The 17,043-nt window shown below is 44.0% G+C and overlaps 3 protein-coding genes and 1 long non-coding RNA gene across 15 annotated transcripts in view; 2 read left to right on the plus strand and 2 right to left on the minus strand.

The window, feature by feature from the left end:
• The window catches only part of LOC121588784 (dedicator of cytokinesis protein 4), an 82,703-nt gene that overhangs the window by 5,842 nt on the left and 59,818 nt on the right, over positions 1 to 17,043 (minus strand). For 10 of the 11 annotated variants that reach the window (XM_041907120.1, XM_041907124.1, XM_041907122.1 and 7 more), the window contains 2 exons: positions 12,501 to 12,621; positions 9,610 to 12,423 (listed from right to left, as the gene is read on the minus strand). In XM_041907120.1, coding sequence (XP_041763054.1) covers positions 9,610 to 12,423; positions 12,501 to 12,621 — 2,935 coding nt within the window. Of the gene's footprint in view, positions 1 to 9,609; positions 12,424 to 12,500; positions 12,622 to 16,449; positions 16,999 to 17,043 lie in introns of those variants that run through there. The other variant, XM_041907128.1, reaches the window with a different exon arrangement.
• LOC121588785 (transmembrane and coiled-coil domains protein 2) lies at positions 508 to 5,254 on the plus strand. Its single transcript, XM_041907129.1, has one exon. It carries the CDS (start codon positions 1,981 to 1,983, stop codon positions 4,333 to 4,335), a length of 2,355 nt encoding a protein of 784 aa, XP_041763063.1. The 5' UTR covers positions 508 to 1,980; the 3' UTR covers positions 4,336 to 5,254.
• On the minus strand, positions 5,474 to 7,181 carry LOC121588789. Of its 2 annotated transcripts, none has more exons than XR_006004214.1 (2): positions 6,801 to 7,181; positions 5,474 to 6,688 (listed from the first exon to the last, which is right to left on the minus strand). It is a non-coding gene; the product is annotated as an uncharacterized LOC121588789 (long non-coding RNA). The 2 variants fall into 2 exon arrangements; XR_006004215.1 differs by having other exon boundaries at positions 6,762 to 7,121.
• On the plus strand, positions 7,465 to 9,056 carry LOC121588786 (pre-mRNA-splicing factor RBM22). Its single transcript, XM_041907131.1, has 3 exons — positions 7,465 to 7,544; positions 7,622 to 7,675; positions 7,760 to 9,056. Exons 1-3 carry the CDS (start codon positions 7,491 to 7,493, stop codon positions 8,975 to 8,977), a joined length of 1,326 nt encoding a protein of 441 aa, XP_041763065.1. The 5' UTR covers positions 7,465 to 7,490; the 3' UTR covers positions 8,978 to 9,056.

A 17,043-nucleotide genomic window follows, 5' to 3' on the forward strand; every position in this document is an offset into this window, starting at 1 on the left:
TAAGACCGATAAAAAATGCGCATTTTACCAAAACATATCAATTTTCCGCAGAAAAAAGTAGCACATTCCGGATAGGGATAAAAAATCCAACCCAGTTTAAAAATTATTTCCCGCTCGGGGTACGGATGATTTTGACAGAGCAAACGAAAACGGGTGATGACAATTTCTTTCCGAACCTAATAGGTTCGTTCAGTTCCTTTCATAGGAAGTTCGGACAATGTTGAAATAAAATGTTTAAATATAAAAAAATAATATTATGGAATAATAGTAATTTTTCCAGTAAGCTTCAAAAAAATAGATTTAATATTCTTATGCCAAAAATACACGAATCGGAATTTCGCGAAATCCATCATTTCGTTCCTTTGCGATAAGGAACAACCTTACCGTTCCTTACCGAAATATTCTAAAATTGTCCATCACTAGCCCTTTCGCCCCATTTCGCCACGCCGAACAGCACGATTCGAGTAGCTTCGGAATTCGAGCACATTGAACGAATCAGCCTTTACTGTAATTTCGACGAAAATTTGTCAGGCAAACGAACAACACACACAGCTCAGCCCGGAACGAAAATCCCAAGTGCAGTGATGTGATTTGATGGGAAGCTCGGTAAAAAGAAAGCAAAACTGCCGCAACGAAACGACCGACATTGAAGCCAGGACCGAGTGGTTTGCGTTTAGTTTTTGCGTTAATGGGACTCATCGTTTGTTGTGAAATGTGATAAGTGCTGGATGGTTGGTTAATGTGTGTTCAAGGAACACGAGCCTCTTGTTACAAATGCGAAATACACAGAATAAAGGCAGTGCTTCAAATGCCCTCTGATTGCAGCTGCCGCACGACCTTCGTCGGTTTGCGTTGAACTTACAGCACTGAAAAAAGAAACTATGCGTTCTGTTTTCGGCCATACCAGAAGGTTACGACGGCAGCAGCACATAGGCGAGACGGGCGACGCGCAGGAAGGGTAGAGATGCATCATCAGATTTGCAACAAGGGACGGTCATCGAACGGGAAACCAACGACGAAAAAGCAGTGTATCCCTTTAATGCATCGGTGAATATGATGCATTTGAAATGGTTGCTAGTGTAGAGGAACTGCACATTACACAGAGCGGAGAAAAACAAACCAACAAAGCTATACACAAAAGAACGATTGAAAAGTGCGTGGCCCTTCGTTATCTCAATTATGCGATTTGTGTCTAATTGACATTAACGATTGAAGCGCGCAGCAAATACCAGGACGGCAGCGGGACATTCCTACTGAGGTGGATTTACGCTTTGAATCAGTTGTTGGGCTGTGCCTAACTTGAAAACGACCAAATCTAGTTCCGTAACGATACCCAAATTTTGGGGGGCAATCCTTTCGCGAGCAACAGATCCGCGCTGAGGAAGTATTGTCAAACTGGGCCGCCTATAGAGATTGCCATACGCCACTACGCGATAATGGAGTAAACAGAGCACAGTGACCGAGACCAAATCAATCATTGTGGTGGTAGAAACGATGAATCACTAGCAGCAACACCCTACCCACTAATCGAAGCAATCGTGCCAAGCGTCAACGACAACAAGGCGGAGAAAGGTGGTGGGGTTGGGCGAGGCAGGTAATCGCCGTGCATTCTAAAAGCGACTGAAAAGAACAATCCAAAAAGGAACGTATCCTGCCTGGTGGCACAGGTACGACAAAACGGAAAAAGAAACTGCACGATTGGGCGACCCCTAAGGGCAACTTCGTAACTGCAGAAGCCCTCGGGAACGCATAAAAAACTATAGGTAAATTGGTGCACAGACGTCGCGACGACATTCTGATTGGGCGCTGTCCGTCGTCGGACGGCAGCGGCAAGCGGCGCCACCGTCGTGTATAGGTGTTGGTGCGTTACGCGTCCATACGACGGGGCGGGTGTATTGTTGAGCGTGTGTCTCGGGTCGTCTCAACAATAATTATCGACAAACTGCTGGCTGACAAAGGGGGCGAGAGCGCATGTAGCGAATGGATTTACATGATACGGCACAGTCATCAGCAGCAGCAGCGCGATCATCCACAGTGACCAGTTTTCAAACAGGGACGGCAAACGTAGCACAAGAGGGAGACAGCGGTAGTAGTGGTGGTGGTGGTGGTGATTGTTATAGTAGTCTAGTCAGAGGGTCTGCTACTGATTGTGGTTCGACTAGTGCTAATCGCCACACGCTCGAAGAACATCCGTACGAATCCAACAAATCGCACTATCGACCGATTCGCAGCCCGGTACCGCGACGCCTTCCAAGACAGCAGCGGCTAGGAAGTGGAGACAGTGCTGCTGCTGGTGGCGGTGGCGGCAGTGGTTCCAGAGATAAGCACCCTAGGGAAAGGTCCCACGAGGAAGCGAAGCCAGCAGGGAGCAGCAGTGCGCTGGAAATGACTACGACGACAATGGAAATGCTAACGACAGCAACAACAACCACGCCTGCGACGGGCAATTCGTCCTCGATTGCCAGTACGACAGCAGCCAGTGGAGGAGGTGGAAGTGGTGTTCCATTTAGCGCAGGTGCCAGCTTAGAGGAGATGATGCGAAGCACCATGCCAGTCGATTACAGTAATCTGTCCGGCGTTGGGCCCTTGCTGGAGGAGGTAGATGGCAATGTGACAACCGTGTCACAGCACAGCAATGATTCCATCGAACGGACCGCGCTGCCGGGCTCTTCGGGCCAAGCGCACGGCCACGCTCATCAGAAGGGCCATTCGCGAGGGAGTAGTGCGCCGCTGGCATACGATCGCATCACCACCAAGATTGCTTGCACGAAGGAACTGATTCGGAAGGAGCAGGAAGCGCGGGATTCCAATGTGAACGAGTATCTGAAGCTTGCAGCCAATGCAGACAAGCAGCAGCTCCAGCGCATCAAGGCAGTGTTCGAGAAAAAGAATCAAAAGAGCGCCAACAATATCTCGCAACTGCAAAAGAAGCTGGAATCGTACAACAAGCGGTACAAGGACATGCAGCAAACGCAACAAAAGCAGGCGCATCAACAACAGCAGCAGCAACAAACGCAGCAACAGCAGCAACAACAACACGCTGCAGTTGCGGCAAGCTTGCTACTCCAGCAGCAGCAGCAGCAGCAACAGCAACAAGCGGTGCTGCTTGCGGGTGGCAGTCAAACGTTGCCGCCCAATCTGCAGCAGCTGGCAGTGGCGACCAATCAACAGCAGCAGCAGAGCTTCTTGCAGCCTCGCGAGATGCTGCGTGACGTAGGCCAGGGTCTAAGAAACGTCGGTGGCAACATCCGGCATGGTGTGACCGGTTTGTCGGCGACTGTGATTTCTAAGCCACGGAAGTTCGCCCACCTCATACGGAACAAGTTTGGCAGTGCGGACAACATTAATCAGCTCACATCGACCTGGTACACCGGCAGCGCGGCAGACAGTGACCTTTCCGGAATGGAAGTCGGGAGCGGTACGGAAGGGCAACAAACCACACCGAATGCGAGTGGGCCAGGTGGTGGTGGTGGAGGTGGCGGTGGCGGACAGAGCAATCAACACAATACTAGCATAAGCGACAGTGAAGGCCGACGGGTGGCTGGGACTACACCTGGGCAGGGTCACCACCATCAACACCAACAATTGCATGCCGTGTCTTCGGGCCATCGCCATCACGGTCCTGGGCCGGGGGGGAAATACAGCGAACATGACAGTGAATGTAGCAGCGTCACTAGTGATAGCATACCGCTCGGGTCGGACAAACACCGATTAAGCTGCACTCAGCGGTGCGTCAATTACAAGGCCCTCAACGAGCTGCGGGAGGAGTACGGGAAGCTGAAAGAGCGGCTCGACCGGGTCGAGTTGGTCCAAAAGGAAGTGACGGAGCTTTCGATGGCGCTGGAGAACGAGCGTTACCGAGCGGACCGGCTGGAAGAGCAGATTAATGATCTGTCCGAGCTACACCAAAACGAGCGCGAGAATTTGAAGCAAGCGATCGCCGATCTGGAGGAAAAAGTGCAATACCAGAGCGATGAAAGGTTGCGAGACGTGAACGAAATTCTCGAAAACTGCCAGACCCGCATTTCCAAGATGGAGCAACTGTCGCAGCAGCAGTACGTTACGGTGGAAGGCATTTACAACTCAAATGCACGTGCCGTAGTGGTGAAGCTGATCAACGTCGTGCTGACCGTGCTGCAAGTGATCCTGCTCCTGGTGGCAACGGTAGCCGGGATCATAGTGCCATTTCTCAAAACGCGGCTGCGTGTGCTGACGACGCTTTTCTGCACACTCGTGCTAATAGCCATCGTGCGGCAATGGCCGGATGTACGGGACACCGGTGTGCATCTGATTCGGATTTTACGTAGTCAAGTCGTCAGCGAAACGTCGACCTAGTGAGCGATGAGAATCAGACGACGGTTTTAAAAAGTGGCTTTGCATTTTTAGGGAACGAACGCGACGGGAGAATATAAATTGGTGACCAAATTTGAATGCTCAGCTCAGATGTTGTACGTCCAAAAGTGTACGTACCAATCGGATCGCACGAACGAAAGGATAAAACCAGGCTGGAGCGTAAATGCTATTTGCTCAAAAAGGAAAAAAAAACTATGCGGAAGAAGTCGTAGTTCATCATTGAACTATTCTCTACTATTAGCCAGATGTTAGTTGAACAAGAATCCATCCAAGAAATGCTCCACAAAAAACACAAATCCGTACACACCAGCGAATGATAAAGATCGTTAGTATTATTGCTGATAGATTAGAGGGAGAGATTCAATTTTGGCTCACCAAGTGCAATGCGGTGTAAGCGCGAGTGCTAGTGTGTGTGTGTATGTTAAAATTGGCCATATATTAGAGCACTTTGCAATCTTGATTCTTGCATAGAAAATAATTGTCCGTTCTTAACCTTTTGAAGCTTTGTTAGCAAATATACGAACAGTAGAAAATGCAATCAACTATTCATAGCAATTCCTACACTCTCAACCCTTTCAGAATGTTCCAAACATAACAGGCATTCGTAGAAAAAATGTGAAAAGCATTTGGTGCAACATAACACGCGTCGCCAAAATGGTTGCCGCTATTGTTTTAAAATATTCTTCTGAGCAAATTCCTCTCGTAAAGCAAACTATCGCTAGCAACCAACATTGCAGGACATTTTTCGCAGGGAGAAAACGAAAGCAATCTTTTTTAGATGAAGCCATTAGATGATGTTTAAATTAGTAGTGTGTTTCGACAAAAAAAAAACAAAACCATCTTTACGGTTTGACGAACGGTTGGCAATTGAATTGTATAACGACGGGTTTAACATCCTTTAGAAGAAAAAAAAAAACAGTTACCCGCAACTTCACAAGATCACGAAATGTCTCGAAGACGTAAAAAATAGAAATCGGTAACAGGCTTTTTCCCTATATGTGTGTGTCTCAAACAGAAATGAAAATGCACCGCGTTTATCGTTGAAAGTAAAGAGAATGCCGCCTATCGGTAATTGTTATACGATAATGTATGTTCTTATGCTATTGAGCTTCTTTTATGATTTCTTCTTTCTACGATGGAAGCAATATTAAGTTATTACTTGTACGGTAGATACGAATACAACTATTCTTAGGAAAATAACAAGCAAGAACTGTGAACAGTAATATATGGTAATCGACAATTGTTGGGCATAAAACGGGAAATTACATAATTATACCGGATACATAACATCGTGATTAGGTGGGTTGAATTTAAGAAACGCATAGATCAATATTAGCATACACGAAAGGCTAGGGACAGCTCTTGGGATTTATAGTGTATAATCGTCGTGTTTAATAGGAACCGTAGACAGCATATGAGAAGGAAAATAAGATGGAAAAGCAAATCTTCTGCCTGCCACTGAACGTAGAAACAGAGAAACAAATTAATCGAACCAGTAAATGTGCGTAAAATTATGCATTATGACCGAAACAACCGATGAACCATGTACGTTCATTGTGCTATTTGCAAAAACGATAACGAATGCGAACGATCGATCCCGATTGGGCAGGCTAAATTATAAACAAACACACACAGTTAAGGAAATGTTTCTAATTTCAATGTTCAAAGTAAACAGTAATACAAATAATCAACTATCGGTTGATATTTCCGAAATAACAATTTCTGACAAGGAATGAGGACAAGGCGCACCCTATTCACATGGGGGACGCAGTTTGAATGTAGGGGCAGCCAAGCACAACATCAGCATTAGAAAACGTCTCTTCCTCCCTCTTTATCTTCTCTCTTTCTCTCTCTATTTATGTTTCTCACTCTAGAGATTCGAAAAATAAAGGAAAGATCGTAAAACAAACAAAAATCTGACGCGTTACTTCATTTCATTCTAATAACATCATGCATTGTACCGAAGGGGCATAATTAATCAGCACCCGGCAGAAACGCTTCTTCATCAACCCCCTATACTCTGGTCTCTCTTCAGTTGACGATTCAAACCCCCAATGATATTGCCGCCGTTGTGTCAATGGTGCAGTTGTCCTGGAACAATTGAAGTAACACAACCTCATTCAGAAGCGACGTCTATGCTTACTTCATCGTTAATAATGACGTCAGCACTGATTTTGATAATAATTATGTACCTCACAGTTCATTGCCAAGTTTCTTGCCTGGGTCCGGTGAAGTCGTTATCCCTCCGCAAGAGCTTATCGCTTGTACCAGATCCAACGGTGCAATCTAATTCCATATGTTGTAGCATTCGCTTGAGACACACTTCACTTGCCACCTGAACAAAGCATTCCATTAGTTACTATGTAGCGAATGAGAGTAGCTTTGAGTGAAAAAGGAACATGCAGCACATTTGTGCTATTTCTCCTCTCCACTAATAGTACTATTACCGGTTGCAGTCATGAATTGTGCACAATTTCTGCTTCTCTTTTTCCCCAAATGGTAATCTATTAAACAATTACATGGGTCGGAAATCGCTTTCCGTTTGATTACCATCGCAAAATCTCCGTGGGATATTTAAAACGTACAGTATTTCAGGGGTGTGTTTGACTGCGGTATGATAGTGTCATAATTTTTTTTTTAATCTTCCCAATCTTTATTCATTGCAGCCAATAAAATAGTAAGAGCAAATGAAAAGCAAAATTGCTATGATCGAGATTTAAATCCAAAAAATTCTGCTTCTTTCTATTTTGCGAGAAAAGGTGTATCCTATTAAGTATATAAAGCTATGCATATTTTCAACAACCCTCGCCCTAACGAATGATTCTTTGATAAAAATTGTATTTTTTATAGGTTTTTTGAAAAACGTCTACCCAAATAGGCAGCAACTTGGCAACACTGCCATTTTCGCACGCTGCTTTGACAACACCCTTTGTTGCTGTCATTTGTCAAACGTCACAACAGAACGCAAAGAAGAAAAAGTCGTGGTGCTGTATTTTCCAAGCGTGAGTGTTTTAAGGAAAATACAGCTTTTCAGCAATAGTTTTTTGTTTTTTTTTTCGAAAAATACAGCTTCATTCTGCTATTGATGTGAACATATTTGTTTTTACACAGATTAAGTGTTTATAAAAGCTTTCAAAATGGCTATGTCCAAAACGACCAACACATACAATCGACAGAACTGGGAAGATTCGGTAAGCATTTTGTGTTTATGTAAAAAATGGGATTGTGACTGTTCTACTATTGCTATTTCTATGCTATTCTCTCGCAGGAATTTCCAATACTTTGCCAAACATGCCTTGGGGACAATCCGTATGTTCGTATGGTGAGTTTTGTGAGGAAGTGACGACATAATGTTTCCCCTTAATTAATTATCATTTTTTGTCATCGGATTTCTTGTTTTCTGTAGATTAAAGAACGCTACGGCAAAGAATGCAAGATATGCACACGTCCATTCACCATCTTTCGTTGGTGTCCCGGAGCTAGGATGCGTTTCAAAAAGACAGAAATATGCCAGACGTGTAGCAAGCTAAAGAACGTTTGTCAAACATGTTTGTTAGACCTGGAGTACGGCTTACCAACACAAGTGCGAGACGCTGCACTCAAGATACAGGATAAAATTCCAGAGAGTGACGTGAACAAAGAATTCTACATCCAAAACATTGAATCGCAACTGAAGGCCGGTGGCGATAATACGGTTGCCGCAGGAACAGTTGGCAAATCGCTAGCCGCAAGTGATATGCTGGCCAAACTAGCTCGTACCGCACCCTACTACAAGCGCAATCTACCTCATATTTGCTCGTTCTGGGTGAAAGGTGAATGTAAACGAGGCGAAGAGTGTCCCTACCGACATGACAAACCCGTTGAACCGGATGATCCATTATCGGAACAAAACATTCGTGACCGGTACTATGGCCGAAATGATCCGGTTGCGGACAAGCTGATGAAACGCGCTGCTTCGATACCAACTCTTGACCCACCGGAAGACAAAACGATCACTACACTGTATGTAGGCAATCTGGGCGAGCACATCACTGAGGTCGACATACGGGATAATTTCTACCATTACGGTGAAATACGCTCGGTGTCACTAGTTCCCAGGCAGCAGTGCGCGTTCGTTCAGTATACTAAGCGTGCTGCAGCCGAATTGGCTGCCGAGAAAACATTTAACAAGCTTGTTCTTGGAGGAAAGAAGCTTACCATCAAGTGGGCCCACTCGCAAGCAAAATCGACCGCATACGCACAGAACTCCGCCCCTCGTGGTGGCGGGGGTAGCAGTCGAATCTTTGATCCCGTACCCGGTCTCCCAGGACAGCTTCCCATGCCACCCAATCCTACCGATTACTTTAACCTGCAAGCATCGGAAATGGCAGTTTTGCCACCAGGAATGAAGATACACCAGTTGCCACCCGGTCTGATTCCGGGGGCGCCAAGTTATGCTTCAATGTATCAGCAGCAGCAAGCTGGCGGTCCTTCAGGTATTCCACCACCGGCAGCTGGTCCAAGCACCAGCAGTGTTGGTAACAGCGGCGGTTCTGGACATGGCATGGTTCCGCCAGCAATGCAACAACAGCAACTACATTATCCGAGTCAGGATCCAGCTCGGTTAGGAGCTTTGAAAAAATAACTTATATCACTTTAACATGGTGATAATGTCTAGAGTGCATGCATGGTAAACATTCAATAAATAATGCTAATATCGTAAAGCTGGATGAAACATAAATTTTTTTCAAAAATTGAAGAGAAATTAGTTATTAAACTTTAGCAAGATTAACAGTAAACTTGTTGCAATGGTAAGGTTCTACTATTTGGCGTAACGACCTACGCGTTCTTGCCGGTCTTACAGTCTTTCGAGACTGATTAGTAAGTACAACGCAGCCGGACTGATTAGTAAGTACGCGCAGTCTTAGCTACCGGATGACGGTCCATGAGAGGTTTGATTCCAAGGCAATATCCGGCACAAAATCGAAAGGTATACGTTGGATTTATGTATAAATTTACCTATCGATTGCAACATAATGTTTAAGGTATGATGTATCAGCATACACCAGCTGTTATCACCTATACATAGTATTGAGTGAACATTAGTTCCGAAGCAAGTTATATAAGAATACTAAAACTCGCTGTTCGAACGCCTTCATACATTTTCCATACTAATGATGTCCCCATCATTAGCTTGTTTTGCAGTTGGCATTATTTACATTTTCTCATGATCATATAAATAGCAAAAAAAAATCGTTGAAAACCGTATCCACCTACCTGTTCGCACTGCATCATATCGTAGAAAACCGTAAAGGTAGCTTTCCGTAATGCTGGTTCTGGAACAAGTGTAACCTCCAAGAACGGCCCTACCATCGACGGAATAAAGTGCAGTTTGTGCTCTCCAAGTTGCGCCCACATGCTCAATATTTGAAAGCCCATCATAACGCGCATATCGCCGTGAGTGCTCAACAGTTTGCGCCGTTTCGTCTCATGATACTGCTCGATCTGCAGTGACGGCTGAGTGAGGAAAATAACAGCAACGCTGAAGTACGACCACCACAGCTGTGAATCAAACGATTGAGGACCAAGGAACCGATACACGAGGGGTTTTGCCAGCTCCTCCAAAGTTCGGCGCAACACGTCATTGGCGGCCATTTTCATCACCAACCAGTCCTTTGAAAATATCATCCAGTCCTGTTCGAGGATGTCCTTGAAGATTGCAAGACACTGCTGGATAAAATCTTTGAGTTCCTTTCCTCCGACGACTGATCCTCCACCGGTTGGACTAATGCCAGTCTGTTGTCTATCCCACATACGTTGATAGTGTGACTCATCCAGCAGCTGCAGCAGACCTAGCTTTACCGCAAACAAGGAGCAAACGAGATTCTCGTTACCGCCATTGCTCAGTACATTAATAGTTTGCAGCAGTATGGGAAAGATGTTCGCAAATAAAGTATCCAGATCGTGATGGATGGCGTTCGATGGTTTCTCCCCGGATTTTGCTTTCGCTTCATACAACTTGATCAACACTTCGGCGAGAATTTCTGAGCACAGTCGCAGTTCGTCCCGCCGAGCTAGATGAATGCGAAGATGTTTGCAGGCAATGTTTAAGATGACTGAACGTAGTTCGTCGTCTTCAAACAACTGTCCGGAAACCATATCCTTGATTGACTTCAGCTTCGCTTGTATCAAGGGCGGTTGAGCGTCCTTCGGAACAGCGTCCAACATGGATTTTACAAGCGTTTCCAGCTCCGGACGGGTGATGATGGTACGTAGTTGCTCAAATACCACCCCTGCATTACTGAGCAGCGCTTCCTGTGTTGCTAGGATTTGTGTCGTACTTGGCACCGCAAGCATACCATTCAGCGACAGGAATACGGAGAACAGATCATTCTTGAACTTATCCTCATATTGGCCCCCGGACGCATGGGCAAACAGTTTGCGCGATTGGATGATTAGTTTGAAAATAAACTCGAGCGAACTGAAACACTGCACGATCGGCTCAAGATTGTCGGTTGTTGTCAGCCAGTCGGCCAGATGTTGCACCGAAGAAAGCAGTCCTTGGTATACTAGCGGAGCAGCAAAATGATTGCGTATGTACGCGTCCATTACCGGTTTGAAGTGTTGAAATTTGCTGCTTTGCATCAAACTAAATATGTTGACTAGTACGTGAAACACAAGCCCCGAGTGAGGCGTGCTGTTACCGTCATCGGTCGAAAATAGGGCGAACAGCGCGTCCAAAACATCCTGCAGAAATTTGATCAGCTCCTCATTGTGCAGTCGCAGCACGCGCTGCAACGAATCCTGTATACCCTCCGGTCTGTTGCGCCACTGAAGCAGTGACAGCAAGTCTCCATTTTGAGTCAGTTTTGTTGAGCAAAGGATAGTGCGCACGTAAAAGGCTTCCTTCGAACTGCGATGGTACGGTGATGGTGAATCACCCTGCGCCTGCCGGTCACCAGCCGAGCAGGGAAGCCGTAAATACACGTTCGGCTGTACCTTCAGAGTGTCTTCACACTTGTAAACGTACAGCTCGTGAGCTCCATCGGCGATTGTCGCACCTCCCGGTTCCATAAGCCGAGCAAAACTAAACCCGAACAGTTTCGGGTCAGACTTGTCCCTCGTCGAGCAGCTACGGAACTCGAAACGAACATGCGCCTTACTGAACTTATCGATAGGCACAAACATCCGGATCGTTTCATTCCAAGCCGGAGAGTTGTTATGGTAAAGCACCATCGATTTGTAGTATGCCTGCAACGGGCTTCCCGACGCGATCGCTATGCACTCCTGCACCATACGCCCGTTTTCATCCAGCACAAGCGCTGTGATTTCAATGTTCTTTGCCGTGCTGATACCAACGCGCTCGAACTCCCCCCTTTCTAGCGTTAGGAAGAGATCGTTGCGTACGTCTCCCGGCATGATTACATCCGGGAATCCTATTTTCTTGGTGATGGCTGTTCCCTGGAACAGGATTGGTTGTTCCAGTTTTGCTTGGCCGATTTCTCCGTGAAGAAGTTTCATCGAAACCACCAATCCATAATGGCTCTGGGTGCTAGCGTTGATCGGTTGAAATTTTCCACTCGCTTTCTTGATGATCAGCTCGTGCAACTGGTGGTAGTCTTTCTCCTCACACTGGAAAATCTTAAAGCTAAATTCCTTTTCCTCCGATTCGACACTATAATCAAACTGAGCGATTTCATTTAGTGGTAGCACTCCGACACCGTACGGTCGGCGGTAGGCATGCGTTGTAGTTGTCAGCTTGTCACCTTTCTTTACCGACTCCGAGTGCAGCATTTTACCTACGCGCATTACGTTTGCGATGAGATAGAGATCCTGATTCAGGTCAGACGATCCAAGATCAGTGAAAATAGTGCAGTTATGGCTTGTTTCCACGTAGGTCGAAAACCCATCTCGTGCAATACGCACTAGAAAACGCTCCGAAAGCGCACGCATGCGGTTCGTGTTGCCATCGTACAGATAGAAGTATATTTCTGCATCGTCGCCTATCCGGTGTCCAAAATCACGCATGCAAAAGTACAGATGATGCGTATGTATTTTTTTGCCAGCTTTTCGTCGAAGTGTACCTCGATTCTGCAAGATGAACAGAAAAATGTAAGCTTTTACTATATTCGCCACATAGCGGGTAATTTCCATTGATGGTTACGTACCGATGCTGCCTTGGCATTTTCTGCACTGTTCACGTGTACTTGATGAAGCGATACTATACCAATTTTCTGTGGGTCTACTGCCAGTGTGCCAGAACGAGGTACAAGATCTAATCCAAGTTTTCTGTAAACAAAATAAATATATTTTGTAATGTAATGCAACAACAGTATAGAATACTTATTTACATCATAATTTTATCAGTAAACGTATATTTTATCCAATAACCAAGCTTGGAATGCGCGAATAGGTAATTACTATCAAATAATTTGATGTTGTTATTTACTCAACAAAAGAGCAGAATCATGTTTAATAGTTTTTATTTCCCCCATCCAACATTCAGTTACCAAGATGTACTATTAAGCAAAGACTCTGCCTGTCTTGGGTTCAATCCCAGTATTGAGCGAGCCTTCTTCATACGCAAACATTACTATCCTGCTAATATTTATATAATTTTCTCCCAAATTCTTAAATTATTTTTATTTTCGAACTTCAAAATAATACGAAATAACCATAACACTATGGTCATAATTTATCTTTCCTTCACGAGAATAATTAAGGAATTATGCACATATGAAATCAATCGTGCGATCGTAGATATAAAATCCGTAAAAGAACAGTGGGTAATACAAATATATCAATATATATTTAATGTGAGTGAAATCAATGAATATGCTGTTAAAAGTAAAGCAAATATATATCAATAAATATTATGCATCCCAATGCAATCTTTTGTATAATCTACATAGATACAGATTCATAGAGACTGCATTATTATCACATCGAAGCCAATAATTGCAGAGAGGTTTCTTCCTGTGCGGGATGACCTCTCTAAAGCGATTGCTGCATGTTAACCTGAAAAGGCAACGAAAAGCTGCAAAAGCAACTGCCAACAACAAAACCCGATACAAAAACTGTGAGAACTAATAATGAGAAAAAATGAAGCAATTTTAAAGAACATGATCGTCACATGATTCTTTTTACGACACTTCAACGTCGCATCTCTTACCCCTACCAGCATAAAACCACATCCCCCAATCGAGCCTATTTACTTCGGTCACGAGATTCCAGCAGCTTTCCATATTGCTTCAACATTTGTATGTGTATTTTCTGCTTTCACTCCCCGGGACAACGTACGTTGACATCCCCGCACCGCACCTCGTCCGATCACACGGCTCTCGATCAACGCAAAAACATAAAACAAGTACGCAAAAGCATACGCGTACCTTTGCTCCTGTTACCAACCTCTGTTGACATGTGGTACCCTAGGCACAACGTGGCAACGTTGCACACTCCCTCTCTGAGGCTCTGGATGTATAACGCTCAAGAAAGAAGCCCATAAAGAGAAATACCACACGTCAAATGCAGACGGCCGCACCACGAGGCACAAGATGATCAATTGAAGGGTAATAGGATGAGTGTGAGGTAAAAGCGGAAACCCTCCATTCAACGAACATGGCCCGTGGTCGCACCGTCTAGGTATATATGTATGTGTGCATACTGTCGAAAGATGGCGATGATTCGTCGCTAAGGGCGAGATGCAAGTGTACCTTGACGCAGTCTCCCAGGGAGGCTTTTAAAAGCTGTTGGAAAGATTTAACCTGTTCCAATACACTGACGAGCTTCCTCCAATGACAGGGTACGCTGGCACCTTTCCAGGGTAACACAGAAGCTGGCACTCATCGCAACACGCATACATCTTTCTTAACAGCGGCCTGTCTTACGTGAGCGAAAGTTTCGTTAAAAGAATGAGTGCTCGACTTGAGTTCTTCCATCGATCCGACGATTTCCAGTGAGGGATGGAGTTTCCAGAGGTTTTGAAATTGATTCCACCAGTCAATTGTGCTACCAGAATTTGATTCATGGTTTTCTCATATAAGCGGTTTTCAACCTTTTTGCAGCTTCCCCCCCCCATGTAGGGAGCATGTAGGATTTCATTCCCCACTCACAAGTTCATGAGCGGGGGAGAGCGTGGCAACCCTCATGGTATTTAGCAAAATTTTGATCAAAAACCCCCCCGTTAGTGGGAATTTTCCACCGGTTGAAAACCGCTTTTACATTATTGTCGTTTATGTTATTGATATGTTATTGTCCCCAATTTCTATACCACAATCATATGTATTTGTTATGGCTATAAGATAATCGAATATACACATCGTGTGTGTTGACAGATTGACAAGATTTTTTTAATGATGACACACAAATATCCGCCTGATATTTGCTTATTTTTGACATTTTTTTGTACCTTTCATATATTGAAGCAACATATCACTTCATCTAGTACAAACCCCTAGTGATCTATAAACCCGTCCAAATGATCTATTTTGACGAAACTAGCATGATTGAGATAAGAAAAGAGAACGAGATGGAAAAATAATAAGAAAGACAGATGAAAAAAGAATGGGCATAGAATCCGAGACTGCGAAAACCATTTGGCTCAAGACTCGTTAGAAACCAATTTCGTGGTTGTTTTGGGCAGCTTCTGACAATGCTCCTGACTGTGCCACGGTACAACATAAGCAACGAAAACGAGGGTAGAAACAAAAGTGCAAGAGGGCGGCGAACTCAAAACCAGAAGGCGAAACTGAGCGATCTTCAACCAGGGAGCCCATCTCATGCCGGCCGGCTGGTTTATTCTGGCCTTCCCGACGATTGAAGTAGAAGAAGAACGTAAATGATGGGAAGTGAAATTAAAACCTTAATCTTTAACACATCGTGCTATGCTGGTGCTCTTTCGATTTCGTATTGTTGTCTTGCTTTTTGGCCAGCGGATTATGCGCATGTATGGCTTACATTCGAACGAATTTACGAACGAATACCAATCCCCCACGCACATGATAACTATATAGAATCTCTGTGATTTTGCTTTCATTACAGAATAGACGACATCATATTAAGGAAACCACTAAAATCATTTCTTGTGCAGTCAGAAAAGTGCGGAGCTCGTGATAAGAGGAGGAAGACTAATCGAATAGTGCGCTAATATATTTTCTAGTAAACTGTTCCAAGGGTTTTAAAATAATAACCATCCTGCTCACATTTTTGCTTTAACTTTACACCGCTGCACGTAACATACAAATTAGCTTCAAAATGATGCTAGCAATTTGAAGGTTCATAATAAATAAATATCACTTCATTTGCATACAATACTCGTGGGACATAACCTGATATAGTGCAGCGATCTGATTATCTTCATCTAGTTTAGTTTCTTAGGCTTTGTATTGTAGACGATACAAGAACAATATTTTGATTCATCACCGGCTGCAGACTTGTTTTCGTTTTAATTTCCACTACACTAAGCAATACAGCCAAAACCGTTCCTTTTGAAAAATAATATCAGCTAGAATACCTATGTTACACCAGTTGAAAATATAGCTTTTGCTTTCAAAAATATTTTTAACGTTTAAAAAGGAATGCTTTGGTAGTCATTGCATGTGGTAACATATATTTGCACACACGTAAATTAGCAGAATAAAGTAGATTCCACGTAAAAATACTAATCCAATTACATAAAAAACACGCTACGATCTAATTTTAATCCTCCGACCTAATCCTAGCCTGAGTAACTATCCTTGTAGTCAATACCCTGATCAAGGGGAACACGTGTTTAAGTATTTTGACATTGTGTGATCATTACATTTTTAAAGCATGCAAAAACATTACCTCATATTGCATCTAACATACCGATCGCAATCGTATCATACATAACAAACAAATGATAAGAAACGCTGTTTTTAAAAAAATGCATTGGAGTTCTCATCAAAATGAATGTCAACAACTATCTTTCAACTAAATACAACCAACAAATTTTAATCACCTCAGTCAGTTTATCTGTTGCATGTATGCGAATGTATTGTTATTTTGTATCTGCCTAGATGCTACAGATAACCAAGTGAACAGTGATGTATGTGTATGAAACCCTCACCTACTCACAAAAACATCCAAAAGATTTACCTGTTCTTTATACAGTCGCTATCGAGGCCACCCCATCGCGAACCAGCCTTACGCTGCTGTTGCAGGGGAACATAAAATGTCATAGCTTTGGGTTGCTATTAATTCGATCAAATTGAGGCATGTGCAAGCTCTTCTATGGTACAAGCAACCAAGTGTGTTTTGGTCCTTTGAGAGCATGATCTGTTTTGCCACCACCAGTTCACATTAAGGTGTTTTGTACCATAAACACCTCATTGAAGCACGGAAATCAAACACACGCTAAAATCGACAGGCACTGCCAACAATGTGTCCATCACGCTTCAAATGCACCATCAATCGAACACTTAACTACTTCACTAACATGTGTAGCAAATATAAGCTTCCATTGAAACCAAACAAAATCACTTCCGGACGGAACTATGACAACGTTTCACTCACATCAACTTTATCGTGCATATCAGGAGTGCGTCGTTAAGTCACTGCGCTGCTGATTTGTGGTAGTAAGTGTTGCTCCGTAGCGCCTTTCACGATGGCACACACAAGCCTCTTGTGGACCTCTCGAGTGGAAAGTGATAACTGATGTTACACATTGGCTAACTTTGTCGGGTAGCGTCA

This window comes from Anopheles merus, chromosome 2R, assembly GCF_017562075.2.
Source record: "Anopheles merus strain MAF chromosome 2R, AmerM5.1, whole genome shotgun sequence".
NCBI classification, from domain to species: Eukaryota; Metazoa; Arthropoda; class Insecta; order Diptera; family Culicidae; genus Anopheles; species Anopheles merus.